This window comes from Archocentrus centrarchus, chromosome 23 (genome assembly GCF_007364275.1).
Source record: "Archocentrus centrarchus isolate MPI-CPG fArcCen1 chromosome 23, fArcCen1, whole genome shotgun sequence".
Classification (NCBI taxonomy): domain Eukaryota; kingdom Metazoa; phylum Chordata; class Actinopteri; order Cichliformes; family Cichlidae; genus Archocentrus; species Archocentrus centrarchus.
In genome coordinates, this window is record NC_044368.1 from 17,424,322 (window position 1) to 17,445,186 (window position 20,865).

The window sequence follows — 20,865 nt, forward strand, 5'->3', positions numbered from 1 at the left end:
AGCCTGTTAGCATACGAGTATAAATGCACATGCCATTAGCCTTCGATCATGCTGTGAGCACCAGATTTGCAACACCCCACGCAATATACACACGCTACCTATTTTATGTGACATATATAATAAATGTTACAGTTACAGTGTGTATGTGTGTGCCTGTGTGCACGTGTGTGCGGGATAACCTGCCCAGATAACAAGCTACACTGTAGGTGGAACATGTAACGGCTGTCTCCGCAGTCTCCACAACTGGGTTAACGCTCAGGTTTGCGTCTGGGCACAGGGAGACACACATGACTCACGACACAGAGGGAAAAACTGATAGCAAACCATTCAGCATTCTATATTTTATGCATTCTGTATTTACGTGTTTGTTTTTCAACAGGAAGGAATAAACAAGTTAGTCAGCTGATGACTAAATCATGACAGATGCATTAATGATGCCCCACTGGTCCTCAGTGTTCACGCATTGACATTCACAGATAGGGCAGTTATGTGCATGTGTGTGTGTGTGTGTGTGTGTGTGTGTTGCGTAACGTGTTTCTCAAGTGGGATCTCTTTAATTGCCACAGTATAGACTCTGCACATACAGGCAGGAGCGCAAAAGTGTTTATGCTTCTTGTAAAGCAGGCGCAGGGGCTGAAAGCAGTGGGAGGATGGTGTTTGTTGGGTAAGGAGGAAAAAGGAGGGGTGGGATAGAGGGTGAAGTGGAGAGGAGGAGACTTGGAGAGTTGGATATAGGGGTGTGGAGGACGGGCGGGTGAATGAAGGGGTGTCATCTTAGCCAACAGAAGCCGTGGCTTTCCATCTGCTGCCATCATTAACAGTAAGAGCGTCCCTAATTTAAGCTAATTGCTGACATCGAGGAAGTAAACAAAGCGCGTACAGTTTGGAGATGAGCTGAAGACAAGGAGGGTGAAAAGAAACATTTTCAGGAGGCTGTGAAATGGTTCCACACTGTGCTTCAAATCTTATCAAGTACAGTCTGGAAACAGGTGCTGAAACAGAGCTTGAATAGCTATGCTAAGCAGGGCTATATCATTTTTGCCAATATGGGCATATATAACAAGCATGACAAATTAATTTCCTTCCATTACCTAAGTGAGTTGTTTAGAGCTGCACTAATGAATATTTATACAATATGTACAATATATTATGAATATCTATAATACAAAGTAGTGTTGCTTGTAATGAGTATCTGTCTTCCTTCCCTGTAATGTTCTCCTTAGTTTAATGCAGTGGTTCTCTAATTTTTTCCGTCATGCCCCACTTTGCTGCCTGAAATCTTTTCACAACCCACGCGGTGGCGAAGTGGCGGCATGGCGAGTCTATGTACACAGCAGACGATGACAGTGGAGAGTTTTGCTCGTCGCTGTGCTAATGTACCTGCTAACCTTTGTTCCGCTGTGAGAATTCAGCCGATGTTCAGTATTTGTTCTGCATGACTTTTTTCCCAGGTCGTTTGCGCCCCACCTGTCATGACCCTGCACCCCACCAGTGGGGCACGCCCCACAGTTTGAGAAACACTGGTTTAATGTATCATTGTAGCCTCTATGCCTCTACAATTCTGTTTCACTCTGGTTTCCACTCACAGTAAACAGCAATTTTCATGCTATAGATTTAATATTAATCTACACACCCAACACCAAACAGCAGACAAACAACATTAGCATTTTGCTGACAATTATACTACAGCAGTTAAAGAGACATATTTAGAGAAAGAATTGGACTTCGATTTGGCACATGGTCAGAAAAATAATTCAATTGAGTACTATGTTATTATGTGCCTGCTCTGTGTATATAATTACATAGTATATAATTTACAAGATGATAAAAGTACTTTATGTATACAGTTTATTGTTTACCTGCCACCTGAAATGGCCAACTATGAAATAATGCTGCTTTATTTTATTTGAAGATATTGTTATTGTGGGAGCTAGCAGAAAGGGAATGAAATTGGCCAAAAAGTGCAAGACTGCAAAGATATTTTGTGTAACTTTTTATGTAAAGTTTATCCATGATAGACAGGACAAAGGAATGATAAAATCAGGCACTCTAAGAAAGAAATAGATATGTATAAATTTATTTTGCTTTAGTCAACATTAGCTACAGGTCATATTAGATTGAGCACCTTTATTGCATTATTGTATTAAAATAATTTGTAATAATTTCAGAGACCATGTACAAGAATATTAATCATACATTCCACCAGATTTAGCTACTAGCTTATTTCCATCCTCTTAGCTAATTTCCATCCACAGTCTCAATTAGCAAGCTGCTGTAGTTAGCAAAGTAATGTTATTGTGCTTGCACCTGCCGAAGTTCAAACCGAGCATCAGAATGGGAAAGAAAGGTGATTTAAGTGACTTTGAACTTGAACATTGTTGTTGGTACCAGACAGGCTGGTCTGAGTATGTCAGAAACTGCTGATCTACTGGGACTTTCCAACACAACCATCTGAAACTTAAAGCAGATGGGCAACACTCACAGAAGACCACATCAGGTGCCACTCCTGTCAGCTAAGAACAGAAAACTGAGGCTACAGTTCACACTGGCTCACCAAAATTGGACAACAGAAGATTGGAAAAACATTGCCTGGTCTGATGAGTTTGAATTTCTGCTGGATGGCAGGGTCAGAATTTGGCATAAACAACATGAAGGCATGTGTCCATTCCTGCTTCATATCAACAATTCAGGCTGGTGGGGGTGTAATGGTGTGGGGAATATTTTCTTGGCACACTTTAGGCCCTTAGTACCAGCTGAGCATCATATCAACACCACAGCCTACCTGAGTATTGTTGCTGATCATGTCCATCCATTTATGACCAGTATACTCATCTTCTGATGGCTGCAGCCAGCAGGATAATGCACCATGTCACAAAATCATCTCAAACTGGTTTCTTGAACATGACAATGAGTTCATTGTATTCAAATGGCCTCCACAGTCACCAGATCTCAATTGATAGAGCACGTTTGAGATCTGGCGGAATGGGAGATCTGCATCATGGATATGCAGCTGACAAACCTGCAGTAACTGTGTGATATTGTAATGTTAATATGGACCAAAACCTCTGAGGAATGTTTCCAGCACCTTGTTGAATCTGTGCTATGAAGAATTAAGGAAATTCTGAAGGTAAATGGGCATCCAACACAATAGTAGCAAGGCGTACATTCATAAAGTGTCCAGTGAGTGTATATTATAGCTCAGTAATTTATATAGCTTTATAGCTCGCATGTAATTTTGCATTAAGTGGATTGACAAACAGTACATATAAAATTCTTTCTTCAATTCATTATATCCATGAAATAAAATTCAAGTGTTTCACATTAAGAATGCAGATTTTTGCAGCGTCAAAAGTAGCTCAAACATTATGTAGTATCAATATTAGTAAAAATGCTTCAAACCAAATAAGTCTGAGGCTGAAAATAGAAATTTTTTTCCTATGCATGCAGATTAGATTTAGTTAAAACAAACTACACACTTGGTTTGGTTTCACGCCATAGTTGATTTTCTAAGCACACCTACTGTACCACCCTGTTCTGTGTAACCTGAGGCACTAAAAGAGAGCCTGAACTCACCGTGGTGGTTTTAACACGGCCTCCAGGCTGTGTACAAGTCCAGCCAGATCTATTGACTAACAGGTCACAACCTTCATCCTCCAAACATGGCACCATCTCACACCACTGCTTTTTCCGAACAATACCAGCTGCGGAAGAGACACAGGGAGAAAAAGAACGATTAGAAGAGTGACTGAAAAAAAGAGGTGAAATAAACAGATGAAGAGAAATGATAGGGAGAAGTAAATGCAAAGATGTAACGATTAAAATAGAAGAAGAGTGGGTCGGGGAATGACAGATGGAGACAGACAGATACGGGCAAAGTTATAACAGGATTGAAAAATGATGGAAAAGGAGAGATGTGAAAAAGAAATTTAGAAATATAAATGGAAAAAAGATGGAGCAATGCAGTGGGTGTGAGCTGAGAGAGAGAGATGAGATGTGCAGGTAGATGAAGAGCAATGAAGTAAAGGGACAATTGAGCGGTATGAGAGCAGGGGATGACAGTGAGGGATGATGGAAAGATGGGCAGAATCAGACAGATGGAGTGAAATGGAGAGAGCTGTGATCAGTCAGGTAAATAAAATCAAACATCTCAAATGATATTTAGGAGGTTTTACAGCCATCTTGCCTTCAGCAACATTTCAATCAGGATGAAATATTTTGTAAGCACTCTACCTAAATTTCTACCGCAAGGAATTAAAAAAAAAAAAAGAACTCATATGTCAAATACACTTGGAATAATCTGGTGAATTGAGTGCAACTCTTTTCATAACTATATGGTATAAATTGTGCTTTTTTTCAGCACTGCTCTGCTTTACTTAGTTCCTACTTTCACATGAAAGGTGTGAGGCTTCAGCCTATCACAGATATGCTGAACATGTACTAGGCTTCACATACAGACTGAGACATAATGATAAGACTGATAAATATAGTGACAACAACACAGGTTTTTTTTTCTTCAATTCAAAGAAAGTGTTGTTAGTTTTGGTGGTCTTATGGCTTAAGTTCAAGGCAACTGGCAAATTCTTTCACTTCCTCTTATGTTTTTGGATATTTTCTGGTGAACAGTCTGCAGTGTTTTTCTTTTCTTTTCTTTTTTTTTTTTATTCAAAATTGTTAACTTATTTGGTGTCCTCAAGTGAAATAAATGAATGAAGGTCAATGTTTGACAACGTTTATCCTTCTACACAGCAGCGTTCTTTTCATTTCTGTAAGCAGTCTTCAGGAATAGTTCTCCACTGACTGTTTTTCCACCCAGGTATGGTTTTGGTATGATTCCACTGGTATGCTGAAAAATGAAGCCATTGCCAATCAGATGCTTTCCCGATGGTGTTGCATGGTGGATGAAAATCTGTTGGTGCTTTTCTACATTCATAATTACATTGATTTTGACAATATCTCTAACACCACTGGTATCACTGAAACGCAGCCCCAAACCATGGCAGCCTTTTCTCCCTGTTTTCCTTCCTTAAGAATGGCTTCTTGACAGCCACACTTCCAATCAGACTATTTCTGATGAGGCTGCAGTGAACAGCAGATGGATCAGCTGAAGGTCCAGATGCATCTCTCAGGTCCTGTGTCAGGTCTTTGCCGGGATTTTTTTTACTATTTCTTAGGGACATGATTTTCAGATACTGTTCATCTGCTGGTAATTCTTTTGTCTCCCTCTTGAAAAGTTTCCTCAGATTTTTTTTTTAAGGACACACTGCATGGCTAGGTCAAATTGTTAGTAACTCTTTGGGAATCTCTTTGTTGGTGCAAAAATAATATTCTATGCCTGTCAAACTGTGTTATCTTTGTTATCATGGGCATTTTCCATAGATTGCTACAGGCCGCTAGTAACAAAGTGCCTGAAGGAACAATTTAAAATGTTCTTTGCTCAGTTGCCTGTTAAGTTTAGACAAATACAAAGACTAACAAACACTGGTTCATCCCTTGAGTTAGGTGCCTTTTTTATGCTTGAATGAATCATATGTCAGTGGTAAATGGCTCAACATACAAACAAACAAACAAAAATTCCTCTGAAAACTCTCAGGTACAAATACTGAACTGAAAATGAGTGAAAAAGCAGCCAGCATCCAAAGAAAAACTTTGAAAGATGTTCAGAAAGTTTGGAGAACTCTTTTTTTTTTTTGCTTACTGGTTATAGACCTTGTTTAAATGAATGCTTGCTGACTGACTGGATGTGTCCATATAACTGTATTTAAGAGTCATAATGTGCAAACGGGGCCATGCAGCAGGTAGTTTTAATACCTGCAGTTTTTAATTGTGAGGGGTTGGGCTTATTCCTTGAGTTCATTTATTGGGTTTATGGATGCAAGTCGTCCATCATGTAGCCCCACTGAGTCATCGAGAGTCTTCATTGTCCTCAGTTGCAGCAGATGTTAGTCAGTCATACAGAATAGGTTGTGACACATACATCTAGCTCTTACTGTGATAGGACATGCAGCAGAATGAATCATCAATAAGCACCATCAAAGGATCAAAAATTTACATTAAACCCGTGGCTTTGGTAAAGAGCCTCTATAATAACAACAGATTGTATAATAACAGCCAGAACGAAGGTCCTGTATATTAAATGAGTGAATGAATGAATGTTTCATTTTCATGTCTGGCGTTTACATGACCCAGCCCTTACGGCGTTATTCACCAACACATTACCTAACAACAAAGCAAACATGGAACGTTAACCACCATCCTGTAACATCAGCATCACCCAGGCGTAGACATAAACATAAACAAATGTAAACATAAACAAAAGCCTAGAACATATAATGCTCTAGGAGATATTTCGCTATGGAAATCCAGCAAATATACATACATACATACAAACACAGGGCCCTAAACCCAAGGCATAATACACGTGACATCTGCATGTTTTCGTGACAGACATTTCAAATATGATCCAGCTAATATCCATGTAACATCATCCGAAGAATTTCTCCTTTTCCGTGCTTTAGAAAGATATTGAGAAAATGCAAAAACACAGTCATAAAGGTAACAAATCAAAGTTCCGTTCTCAGTGCCTGCACAACTACAATCAGGTACATGAACTTTTTAAACAACACTTGTCATAAACTGTAATATAAAGGACAGTTTGAAATCTGTTTAACTCAAAACATGAAAACAATCCCCGGTGACATTAAAAGTACCCTGTGGGGATTTCCTTGTAAATGAACATTGTTATTGTAAACAAAAGCTTGACAAGGTTTATCAAAAAGAATGGCTGCTGCAGGAAAAATAGATGATAAAAGCAAAAAAAAATCCTAAGGATCATTATGTATGTGGTGTAATAAGGTGCTTTTAGATATAATAAAAAAAAAAAACCTTTATAGATAAGGTGTCTAATCATAGCCCTGTGGCTTGGGTTGGCTCACAGTCTTTACAAATGAAAAACTCTGTTTGAGGAAAAAAAAAGGAAAGATAAAATCTACCGGAATATGTAAATCAGAGCCACAAAAAGAGAGGAAGAGATGAACTGACATAGATAGATGAGAACTGATGAAGACAAAGTAGAGGAAGAGCGTATCTAGATAACATCCTTGACCATTACAGGATATGGGCAAGATAAAGGAAGAAGGATACATTCATATTCATATCAGTATGCATTTATGGATTGAAAATTGTATTCTTTAATGGATAACAGTGAAGCCTAGAATGAATTATACTGCAAACATACATCATATTTTTTTTTTTTCACGGCATACTGGCTGTCTTATAAAACAGGTGGGAATTGTGCTCGCTTCCGTATCAATAAATTTTCCGGAAGGGCACCTTCAGTAGATGTAATAACCTTGCATGCAAATCTTCAGTAAGCATGGCACTCAATGTTAATATCTGTTCACCATAAACAATATTTATATAGCAATCAATCTACGGAATATGCGTACCTTCTCGAGTACTGCATGGCCAAATAATGAAAGTGCCATGAACACTGTGTCAGCGCGGTAAAATGGGAGCTTCAAATTGACACCAGTGTAAAGCATTATTATTGTTGAGTGCATTTTGCTGACATGCTACTTCAAATTGAATTACTTGGCGCAACTGCAGTTTGCCTCAAGGCTAGCTGCACAGAAGCAATATAAACCATGTTTAACTTGAATATTTTTGCTTCAGGGACAAAGTTTCACAAGGCAAAAGAAAGCAATTTCAAACAGTTCAAAATCTGAAACCTATTAAAAGCTGTCAGTATACATGCATAAGCATATCCCCCTGCCAATTTCTGGAAGATGCTTTCCAAAAGTTATTGTTGCAGTTTGCCTATTAAACAGTTCACTGACTATCAATTTCTAGACATCTAGAATTTCTAAATATCTGTCGGATTGTTGGCTCTCCTTACAGCCTCTTTGCATCCCTAACTGGTTCACTAAGCCTTAAAATGAAGTGCCTGTCATATGGTGTCTGAAGCCGCACCATTCTGAACATTTCTCATATCACAAGTGGACAGTGGTGACTGACAATGTTGGTAATTTTCCCATCCAAACAATCTCAGCATCAGGCATCAGCTGGCCTGATCTGCAGTGGAGAATTTGAACATTAACTTTTTTCAAAGACTTTTTTTAATCTTTACACAATTTCTTCCATCACTGTTCACTTGTAGAAAGTGAAGCACCGAGAATGCCTTTGTGTAAAGCTTTTTCCAAAGGTTTGCGCTGTTATTCCCATTGGAACAATTACTGAATCTCAGCTTGTCACGAAACATGCTAGAAAAACATTTTCCATTGGACATGATTACAGGAATACTCCTTACAAACTAGTAACGCTGAAGAATTCCTTGGCCTTTATATCTTCTCTAACAAGCTTTTCCTTACAGGTGTTCCTAAGAAATGTAATTTATGTCCTTTTTTGTTTTATGTTTACACAGTTGGCATCTTATTCTATTACTGATATTGTTATATTGCATTACCGTGATTGTCATGTGGGTGCAAGAACTCCCTAATGTAACAATAATAATTGTCATCTTCAGAAAAATGTTATATTATATTATATATAATCTTTCATTTAATGAATGAATGAATGACTAAAAGATACCTGGTCTCTGAGGCAGCAAAGCGACTCCAAAACTATAACATGTTAACTGCCATGCTTCACAGTTAGCAAGAGGCATCCTCAGCCTTTTCTTTAAAAAAAAATGAGACAGGTTTTACCTGTTACTCACTAAAAGAGCTCTAAATACACCTACTCTGTAACACATAGTTCAAATGTTATGGATGCAATAAATATAAGGGTGTACTAACTTTTCCATGTGGTTGATTTGTTTGTATAATTATATTGAAGATGCCATCTTGCTGACAGTGTTTCAAAGAGGGTAAAGATTTGTCACAAAAGCCAACAAGCTTGTCATATGGTACCTGCTTCAGCTTCCTATTACTGTGACCCTTGGACATCCTCTGAATTAGTATGCTAGCTGCTCTACAGCTGCATATTTCAAGTTCAAAGTTCAAAGAAATTCTTCTAGTCTAACTATTTGGAGTATTTTCAGCACTTTTCTCAAGATCACTTCCAAAATATGCATGCTGTGACTCGGCTAGACCATACATTTCTCCCTTTTTACAATACCAGCCTCATCTTTTTAAGATTTTTATTTATTTTTTTGTCTTTTGTGGAATGTGTCCTTGCTGTGTGAAGAATGGTAGTCTCATTGACAAATTTACAGTTTATGTATGAGTACAAAAACTTCTTCTGAACTATAAAAAATGCTACCTCAGCAGCAGTAAGTGTAATGTTGGAGAAATGATGTAAAACGGGCCTTTGAAGATGTAAAGGGGAAGCAAGAGAGCAGAAGAGAAAATTAAAGGACGTATTGTAAACAAATTATTCACTGGGGTGAAGGGAAAATCATGTCAGATGTAATAGCTTGAGGCCTGGCAGTCTTCTCAAGAGTTTTTTTTCTTTTCTTCTTTTCATTATTTAATCCATTACTGTGAATGTGTCTAATGAATGTTGTCAGCAAGGTCACTAAACAATTCACTAACGGGGTTTTGTTTAACTTCTGAATTACCATCCAGTAGGGTGACCCTCAGCTGATGAAGATGCATCTTGATGCCTGGTAAATATCTGTAATGAGGGAACGGGTGTTGTTATATATGTGCGCGTACAAGTGGCTTTACAAGTGTCATTTTTGACAGCAAGAACTATAAAACAGCTTCATCAGCGATGACAGTCGAGAGATAAGTTCTCACACTTGTGTCAGATGAATGCTGTTAAGATTTAATAATGGAACCACACAGACATTTTGGGTTGACATAACAGATTTCCAGCTGGTTTGAAGGATGATTAATGGAGATTTGCCCTACTCGCATTTTAAGTGAAAACAATCATCACCACAGCTTACAGCTGCTCTCGTCGTTTTTTTTTGTTTTTTTTTTAATATTACAATTGGGTAAAAAAGCTCCCCAGAATAACACCAGTTACAGTCACTAACATGTAGCATGACAACTTGCTGGTTCCAACTCCTGTGATATGGAATTAAAACTTTTAATAACCCTTTTGTATGATTTTGTGCAGATTTGGTGAGTTTTATAAGATAATATTTAATGATTATAAATATAAATCACTAGTAGGCTATGACAGTTCCACAGAAACATTTGTAGTTCATACCTTTGTTGGTGGTGTCAGATGGAGTGGACCTGGATTCACAGGCATCACATAGACAAAAATTCTCTAACTTCATTTTTGTGCATCCATCTGTATGTTCAGCCTGTCCCAAACAATGCTACAGTAATAGCACAATATCTACAGAAACTTGAAAACATACAAACAAAAAGAAATGTCAATAATGCTACCAGGCAAATGTACAGGGGTTGGACAATGAAACTGAAGCACCTGTAATTTTAGTGTGGGAGGTTTCATGGCTAAATTGGACCAGCCTGGTGACCAATCTTCATTAATTGCAGGTTGCACCAGTAAGAGCAGAGTGTGAAGGTTCAATTAGCAGTGTATGAGCACAGTTTTGCTTAAAATATTGCAATGCACACAACATTATGGGTGACATACCAGAGTTCAAAAGAGGACAAATTGTTGGTGCACGTCTTGCTGGCGCATCTGTGACCAAGACAGCAAGTCTTTGTGATGTATCAAGAGCCACGGTATCCAGGGTAATGTCAGCATACCACCAAGAAGGACGAACCACATCCAACAGGATTGACTGTGGACGCAAGAGGAAGCTGTCTGAAAGGGATGTTTGGGTGCTAACCTGGACTGTATCCAAAAAACATAAAATCACGGCTGCCCAAATCACGGCAGAATTAAATGTGCACCTCAACTCTCCTGTTTCCACCAAAACTGTCCGTCGGGAGCTCCACAGGGTCAATATACACGGCCTGGCTGCTATAGCCAAACCTTTGGTCACTCGTGCCAATGCCAAACGTCGGTTTCAGTGGTGCAAGGAGCGCAAATCTTGGGCTGTGGAAAATGTGAAACATGTATTGTTCTCTGATGAGTCCACCTTTACTGTTTTCCCCACATCCGGGAGAGTTATGGTGTGGAGAAGCCCCAAAGAAGCGTACCACCCAGACTGTTGCATGCCCAGAGTGAAGCATGGGGGTGGATCAGTGATGGTTTGGGCTGCCATATCATGGCATTCCCTTGGCCCAATACTTGTGCTAGATGGGCGCGTCACTGCCAAGGACTACCGAACCATTCTGGAGGACCATGTGCATCCAGTGGTTCAAACATTGTATCCTGAAGGCAGTGCCGTGTATCAGGATGACAATGCACCAATACACACAGCAAGACTGGTGAAAGATTGGTTTGATGAACATGAAAGTGAAGTTGAACATCTCCCATGGACTGCACAGTCACCAGATCTAAATATTATTGAGCCACTTTGGAGTGTTTTGGAGGAGTGAGTCAGGAAATGTTTTCCTCCACCAGCATCACGTCGTGACCTGGCCACTATCCTGCAAGAAGTATGGCTTAAAATCCCTCTGACCACTGTGCAGGACTTGTATATGTCATTCCCACGATGAATTGACGCTGTATTGGCCGCAATAGGAGGCTCTATACCATACTAATAAATTATTGTGGTCTAAAACCAGGTGTTTCAGTTTCATTGTCCAACCCCTGTATCTATACAGTAGCACTACTGTGGCAAAGTCTTAATAACACATTATCAATGTTTTATTTTTAAATGCCACAGGTATCTTCAATACACACTTATCATGACACCCCTTAAACTAGGGATGCACCAATCCGAGTTTCTCCAGTTCCAGTACTGAGACTGAGGATATTTTTTTATATGTAAGGCAATATTAAGATTGACTTATAAATAAATATATATGTAAACAGAACTGGAATTTATTAGGGAAACAATAAATGACAACAGGACCCCCCCCCCCCCCCCCCCCCAAAAAAAAAAAAAAAATCAAATGAAATGAAAAGTAAACAAAAAAAAAATTTAAAACAAAGCATTACCTGAGTTATTTGCATTTGTTTCACTTCAGCTCAATGTGAAAGTCATTACTGCATATTGCTGTCATTTTACAGCTGTGTTGCTTTCTACTTTCCCTGCTCTCAGTCAGTGCACCTCCTCACACTTGCATCAAAGTGGAGTGGAGCTGACAGGGAAAACGTCCTCATTGAAGCTTTTCAGTTGCATCAGCTCACTTGACCTCGTGGTTTGCAGTGAAGTAAAAAACTGTTTCAAACATACCAAGAGAAGCAGTTGGTGCAGCAAGCATGAAATACCTCCAAACTGATGGCTCGTTGCTGTTAGGATTTTGTGGCTTCCACTGCTGACACATAGTGTGGAAAAGACAGAACAAAATACACTATATTGATAAAAGTACTAGGCCACCTATGCATTACACCTACAGGAGCTGCTTGGCCATGGAAACCCATGCCATGAAGCTCCTGGTGCACAGTTTTTGTGCTGATGTTAATGCCAAAGGTGATTTGCAGCTCTGCAAGCATTCGTGACTTTTACACACTATGCAAACCTAACGTGGTCTGCCATTTCTTGGCTGAGTTGCCATGGTTGCTAAACACTTCTACCTTGCAATAATACCATTCACAGTTGATCATGGAATCTCTAGAAGGGAAGAAACTGTCCACCTTTTCGAGTCAAGATCGGACCAATACTGGATCCAAATATCAGATCGATGCATCACTACCTAAAATGTGTTCACGTAGTGCTTTGGACTTTATAGGCAGAGGTGTGAGTGAAAATACATCAGCATTTATATTCAATTTTTAGTTTGTTAAGAAAGACTATGAAGAAGCGTGGATTTATTTTTCCTCACAGCTAACCAGTCCAATAACCAATCATATGAGAAATCAGAAACCATAAAGATGGGTGAAGAAACAGTCTTCACATTCGGTCCTGCATCACTAACTAAACTCATCTCGTTCATAGTGACACTGTTACCATTCAACCATATCACTGCTCTGATATGGTGCTGGTGTGAGGGCAGTGGCTGATGTTGAAACTTATTAGATTCAGGGATGATAAAAACATCCCACACATGGCAAGCAGGCGGGCATGGACAGAAATAAACACACAAACACACATAAAGGTTTCAAGCTATGTATGTGTAAGGGAAGGTATCAGCTTCGGTTTCATCAGCAGAAGATAAGAAGTAGAGAGGGGAGAACATTATTAAACTCTCCATGGGACACTTATCTTCCCACCAAATGGTAGATCACACTCGTGTCAACAGCCAGCATCTTGCCCTAATAAATCCTGTCTAACACCAAGCCTGAGATGACAGGAGAAAGATGGGCTTGTGTCTGTGTACTGTATGAGAGAGAGAGAGCAAGAAGAAAGAAATACAGTAAGAAAACGGATGAGAAAGAAAGTAGAGCTAAAGACTGATCCAGTCGGGTATAATAAATGTAGTTCAGCATGCTATGGTACAAAGATAAGAAGATGGACTAAGATAATTACAAACTGTACAGATCAGATATGGTCTGAGGGGGTAGCAGAATCAGCAAAGTGTCAAAGGCTGCTGATGCTGGACACCAGATATGGCAGGGCTGCACCTTTATTTTTTATGTAGGTGACATTTTCAAAACATTTCAACACTTGTATGTGAAAAAAAAAAAAAACTTCTTGTGCCCAGTGGTAGAGGACACAAACCTGAGCCCTCTTCTCCTTTTAGTGCATCTACAATGTGTAGCTAAATAAAACAAAATCAAGTACACACTGTGGTTATGAAGGTTTGAGCTGAGTTGTTTACCACAAAAACAAATTGATATGGTTCCTCTGGCCTGTAGTTATTTTTATTCTTATAGATTGTTTTGGTGTAAGTTGCCCAGGTTTTGCGATATTGGCCATGGAGTTGTCGGACTTCTCTTGAATATAATGGAAGTAGTTGGCACTTGCCTTGTAATACTCAAAGTGCCAAAAACATGCATTTGAAAAACTCTGCACAACCCAGTTACTCAAATAACACAAAATCTGCAAACCATATTATAAGCAGTTTTATGAATTTTCTTACTACCAACCAACCCTCTCTAACACCAACCAACAGAAGTGTGCTGCTAGCTAACATTACAGCTCAGCTGAGGGGAACACCATCGAGGATGATACCCTGATACAGTGTCAGAGACTCCAGCCATCATAGGTAATGGTGCATTACCATCTACACAGTGATGTTGTTGCAGGGTTTAATTTGGTGGAAAGCAGCTCCTACATGAAACTGCTCACAACAGTCACGATTTTTGGAAATTTGGAAATTAGAATTTGTTGAATGTGAGTGCCATTTACTTCCATTATATTCAAGAGATGGCAGACAGTTCTACAGCTGACAAAACTCTCTGACAATGCAACTGAATGGTATCGAGACCTGCGACAACACCAGCCTGACCGGTGAGCCCATCGATGGGGAAATCTGTGGAAGCTCCATTTCTAACTTGTTAGCAGTGACTGAGATTTCAAAACAAGAGCAAGGTTGTTTGCCCCCTAGTAAAGTGACAGCAGATGGTGGCTTTTTAACTGACAAATAAATAATAATAACAATACTAAAAAATAAATAATGCTAACAAATGAGCCACCAAATATATGTGGGCAGCCTGTCCAAGGAAAGTGTATAAATGTGTGAATAAATACTGGACATACATATTTCAGTCCTCTTTTGTGAACTTTCTGTGATTGCTATGAGAAGCCTTCATTGAGGTTTTAGAGCATCACTTCCATCATTTTTCTTGCTGGTTGTTGTGACACATTCATCTCACATTCAACTTTTGCCAGTGTCGTTAACAGCTCAGCTGCACAAGAGCAAAAATAGGAACGGCAGCCTCCTTGCGACTAGGGAAGATTGGTGGTTGCCAAGTGACTGCAATTATTTTTTCTTGTCAAAGACAGATTTAAGTAGTTGCAGCAACCATCTGGTCACTCAGACGTTGAGCATTTAACACCCTCAACTTCTGGGTGACCACTTTCAATTGCAAGGCAATTGCAATGTGAATTTCTGTGTGTAGATCACAAAAGATTCATGCTTTTTCCAGTTTACGACAGTTAATGGCTTATCACAAACAGATTGCATGGAATTGCCAGCTTGACTCCATTCAGTTGCAGAGTGATAGCAGACTGACTCCGTCTAATTGTCATTTTTTTCAGCATCTTGATGCACCAAAGTCGCTTTGAAGATAGCAACTGACTGCAAGTAGTAACAGATCTGGTCTGTTACTACCAGGTATTACTACCATGTATTATCTTATTATGGTTTTATGGTATATATATATATATATATATATATATATATATATATATATAAAATTGTCATAAATATGCCATGACTACAGTCATCTGTTATCTAACTTACAACCACTAGTCAGGTAGCTAAATCTCCAACTGGGGTGTCACTGATTGTGTTTTGTGTCAAACACTCGCATCTGCTATTAGACAGAAACAAATCAACATCACTCCTGATTTACTACAATGAGGTGTTTGCAAAGTGGAGCTCCCGCCAACACTTTGACACTTTCTCTCTGTCAACTGGCTGCCATTTCTGCCCACCTTTGCCTCTCTAATGCATCAGCACGCAGCTCAGGCCTCCCCATGCCCAGTAATGGCAAGTCAAATAGCCTTTTAAGCAAATTCCCTGTGTCTTCATTTCACAGAGGAGTGCTGTGAATCTGTCTGGGATTTCTCCCTGTGTACTTTGTCTCGCAGTGTGTGAATTTCTCTACAGTGCATGAAACGATGTGTTCATGTCGCCACACATAAATGCGTGCTTGTCCCACTATCTTAAACCTAACAATTTAAGATAACTCTGCTTTGGACTTCATTTAAATTTGCGTACATACGCAAGCTCACTCACAGAGACACACAACCCCACACAGTAATCTCTTTGCTGACATGTCAGGCAACAAAGTCAAACAAAAGATGGCTTGAAAAAGGCCCAGCTGAGTGCCATTAAGACACTGAGATTTGCTTTCATCGTGGAAATCCCCTCCCATGTCTCCTTTTATAGTGAATCCACTATCTGGATAATTAACTGTACTATCTGACCTGCCGTGGTAGGCAGACATTCCCTAAACCTGAATCGAGCCTAGCAGGAATTAGGAGGCGGCCCAGCAGAATGTGAGAGAAAAACCCAATGCAAAGAAATAAATCCTTGCGCTTTGTAATTAGCCGCCACCATCTCTCTATACGCCTTTTCGTCTGCTCACAGCTGATCTCCTCTCGGCTAATTTTCCCTTGTTTTTTTTTTCCCTTCACCCTCATCTGTACCTTCCTCAAAACCTTATTTTCTTTTTCTGCACTTTTACAGCTGCCCTCTATTTCTGCTCCCTTTCCTTTCCCCTCTTCATCTCATCTTTCCCTCCTCTATTTTTTCTCCCTTCACCTCCTTTCCTTCTCTAGCTTGTTCCTTTCCAGTCTATTGCCTTGCCTGATTTTCATAAGATTATTCCACCCGTTTGGTGGCTTTGATGAGTATCCGCACACTAAAAGCTGTCAAGCCCCTTTTTAAAAAGCCAGAGGCCCCACCCCCCCCTTTTTCAATGAAGTGAATTTGTGTCCCAAATAGCTCCTCTGCACTCATGAAACTTCAAGAGGCAGAAATAATGAGATAGCATGCTGACTGACATTTCCAGACCTTGGCCCTGCGTCTGTGTGAATGCATGTATGCCTGTGTGGGTGTCTTGAGTTTTTTCCCGTGTGTTTGTGTGTGCATAACAGAGATTCACCTAATAATCTCCTACCACCACAAATCATAAAAACACGCGTGACGCGCTTCCTTTTTGTGCATGTGTCAAACATGAAATGGACCTTTTAATGTGGGGGAAAAAAGAAAAAATGAAACTGAAGTTTAAATGTGATATTGCTCAAATTTCCAAAAGAGAGATAACTGCTTCCTCTGTAGTTTAATGTGCTAATGGACATGGGAAATGGGAAAAGATAAAGTGGATTCTCTTTAATAGACTGGAATGCTCTGAAATTAAAGTTAGATCCTCAGTTTTAAAATGAAAGTCAATTTTTTTTCTGTCTTTTACCACTCTTACAAAAAAAACACAAAAAAATTGGCTTTAAAGTTTGCTTCATTTAAATTAGACAAATTCAACAAAGTAACTGTTTGACTTTGTGGGGAATATACTTGTGGCCAATTGCCAAGACTTGGATGAAAAGAGGGAAACCGCTCTCATGTCTGACCCTTACGTAGGGAGATTGGATTCTGATAACCTAGCTAAAAGGTTTGAAAAGGAGGCTAACTGCTAGCCCAATTGTTTAAAGGTAATAAAGCCCAGAAACAAATTAAAGAGCCACTAACACATTGGTGTGTTTAATTTGTACCTTGAGGATCCCCAGTATCAAGAAAGTCACGTCACCTCGTCAATAAGTAGTCTTCAAAATTAGTAAAGCCACATAGGAGAAGATTTATTGCCTGAACGAACAATATGTGTTCATTTCTGAGCTGTGGCTGTACTATGTGCAGATTCTGTTAGTTTCCAGGTTTTATGCTGACGCAATCCATCTGCAAAAAGGCACTGCACCAAAAATTGCTTTGGTCACTAGCAGATTGCTCCAGTCACCCGGAGTTTGCATGGAAGACGCTGAAGTACTCACTGAGCGGTAGTGAAACAATGCAAAGTGTGACATTGAAGTGAAAATGGAGAAAAGTGCAACCAGTATGTTACAAAAGGCACAGCTACTAATATGAAGGTGAATAATTTCCATTTCCAGTTTTTCACTTTTTCCTTCCCATTATCAGCAAGCAGTTGGCAAGAGTTTGCAGAAAAATCAGCGACCAAAGCAACTGCAAGGACGTTTTTGGTGTAGCACCATACACCCTTGGCAACAACTCGGAGAACATGCATTTTTCCCTACCGACCTGCCGTTACCAGGGGGGTCAGTGACCCACCTCTAGACATACAAGACTGGGGCTTTGGCAATCGCTTTTACAACCCCTTGCCAACTGGTTGGGGAGCGCTGGGAATACCGGTTGGTTGCTGTTTGCAACACTGTAAATTTCCCACAATGTGGGACAAATAAAGGATTATCTTATCTTTTGTTGACCAGTTGCTAGACCTGGGTGACCTGGGTGGGCCTAAGAGTGGCATCAGACACCTCATCTAACTATTTTCAAAAATTTAAACAGGTTTTTATGTAAAAATATTAAACATCTATTAAAAAAATAACCCTTTCATGAGGTATTTTTGTTAGAATAAACACTATAATTTAGCTCACTTTAATCATCTTGCACTCATTATCCTTAAATCCACTTTGAATGCCTGAAACCTTGGCATTGTGTTTTGTATGCAATTAGATTTTTATTTACATTTTTGTACAGTTATTTTATAATTTATTTCATGAATGAAAATACTTGTATATCTCTAAATTCCAGTAGAATGAAGGCCAAAAATGTGAATGGTGTCTTTTTTCAACTTCCTAATTCATAAATCTTAATTATATTTTACATCTTTCAGTTTATGTGGTGGGCTATACTCTAAATCATTTCATTTATATACCACTTATATGGCAAACTGGCAAGGTGCAGTACAGTACACTACACACACATATACACATATACTGTATGTGGACAACAGACATTGAAGACAAACACAATTAAAATAGAAGGTGTATATAAAACACAATTTGAAACCTGAGAATCGTGACACTGTGAAACTTCTTTTGTTCCCTCATGTCCAAACGTCTCAACTGTCTGGTTGCCACATTGCTGCTTCTAGCTACGTCCTTCTTTCCATGCATACTATTTATGCTAGGTACCATTGTTGTGCATAACTGGCAGGTTGTGCGGCGTACCATTGCTCTGGGCTTGTTTTTCGCTCCTGTATGTGTGTGCTTGTGTGTACGTGTGTGCGTGTGTATACTGGCCACCAGGTACTGCTGATATCGTTCTTTCGCAGATGTGCTCTGACATTTCCTCACAGCTGAACGCCAACAGCAACCCAAGATTTGTGGACACACACACACACACACACACACACACACACACACACACACACACACACACACACACACAAAGAAGGAGAGCCCAAAGGCAGTGTGAGCCAGAGGAGAAAATGTCAATGCGAACAGGATCTGTGGGAAAGAGATCATTTAACACCACTGTCTACAGAGACACCGGCACATCAGCTGTGAACTGTAAACCCCTGACACATAGACCTGGAAGCAGCTTACAGTATGATCATAAACTTCTTATTCAGTCCAGCTCCAATACTTCCATTGCATTTCATATTTAAGCCAAATGTGATCAGAATAATCAGAAAGCTGTACAAAACACAGAAAGTTGTGTATTTAAGCTTACAGTAATTTAGCCATCAGTTCAAGTTCAGTTATTAGAAAGTAAAAACTGCAGTTACAAGGAGGAAGAGTGGGGAAAAAAAGGCACATTTATTCTGAGTGATTTTGTGCCTCTTTTTAAACCATGCAGCCATGCAGAAGTAAAATTTGGGTGTTGACTTATGCCTTTAGAGTTAGAGCTTTAAAGAGTAACTAAATCCACTTTCATGAGGCGTCAGTTCAGCTGTGTCAATAGGTGCTCGTAGGACAATCTACCACAGGGATAAGAAGGATGGAAGTGTAGCTCTGAGTGGCTTCTGAGTCTAAACTTGAAAGCATTTTTTTATAAATATATATATATATATATATATACAGAAAGAGATGCATTCAAGTTAAAATGGAGTGTTAAATTACTCTTTGTGTTACTAGAAATGAATTTGTTTTACTCTTCACACAATGCAAAATAAACCCATCATTATTCTCATTCTTTTTTATTATCTCAGCTGCCTTGTGATTGTTTTGGAGGCTCGCTTCCTTGCGTGATGTACCAGCACTGAACTGCCGTCTGACAGAGGCAACTTAAAGCAAAATGGGAGAGGAAAAAAAAAATGCTGTTTGCTTATACTGCCATTATCAGCAGCTGAGTGAACAAGTCGTAAACAATGCAAAGAGCGAGGAGATGTGACAAACACACAAGCACGTCAGCGCCGTGGCACAGCGCTGTAATGATGGGTTATGATGACAGTTGTGATCGTGATGTGGCCGACGGTAATGAAGGTGACTACGTTGAAGTTGATGATAAATGACATCGTGGCATACTTAGTCTAAAGTGGAACAATGGCTCGAGGCTGCAAACAGAAATAAACATACTGACATAATTAGTTTGCACACGTATAGTATGCCTGCTGTTAACCGCTCATGTGTGTACTGATGTATGAGAAAGGTGCATGTATGAGTTTGTTAATGCGAGCTAATGCATGCTCCAGGATGCATATGAGGAGGCCTTAGAGTCTCTTAATACAGAGTATGTTCAGCTTGTGGAGGCCCCGGACCCTCAATACGCCCCTTCTCCTTCCTGGATGTTGATGATTCTTGTCTATTTAGCCTTATTGACCTCTACATCCAAACTAATCCGCCTTAAATTATGCATAACCTTTTACTTGGCAGTGCTCCCCATAAATCTGTTTATTCCCTGTTTGCTCCCTTACAAAGCCCACTAAACAAATTCCAATTAAGCAAAACAGCAATACAGCATGAATGATAATTCAACTCAGCGCAGTCCCCAAAGCAGATAAAAGCATAATAATTGCTGTTATGTGTAAGTCAGCTTATAAAGACTGTTGAGTTTCCCTTGAATCAGGTTAGCCTAATTATATTAGGTCATTTGTTTTTCTGTTTTTTTATGAATAGTGATAATACACTAATGCATGCCCCTTTTGTGCATCCATGTGCATGTATGAATAATACTCATGCATTCTGCATGATCATATTGCATGTGCATGCACACAAGGCTGTTTGTCTTTGATGCCTTCTTATAAATGTACCCCGCTTACATGGGAAAATAATGCGTTTCTATAGTAATATATTGTAGATTGTTTGTTGTCATGATGCTGAATGAATCT

At 39.4% G+C, this 20,865-nt stretch overlaps 1 protein-coding gene across 3 annotated transcripts in view; it reads right to left on the reverse strand.

Moving 5' to 3' along the window:
* LOC115773443 (chemokine-like protein TAFA-5) overlaps nt 1-20,865 on the reverse strand; it is a 164,421-nt gene that overhangs the window by 23,606 nt on the left and 119,950 nt on the right. For all 3 annotated transcript variants that reach the window (XR_004019099.1, XR_004019100.1, XM_030720183.1), the window contains exon 3: nt 3,574-3,701. Coding sequence is in view for 1 of the 3 variants with exons in the window: in XM_030720183.1 (XP_030576043.1) it covers nt 3,574-3,701 (128 nt within the window). In the remaining 2 variants the exon portion in view is untranslated. The remainder of the gene's footprint in view (nt 1-3,573; nt 3,702-20,865) is intronic.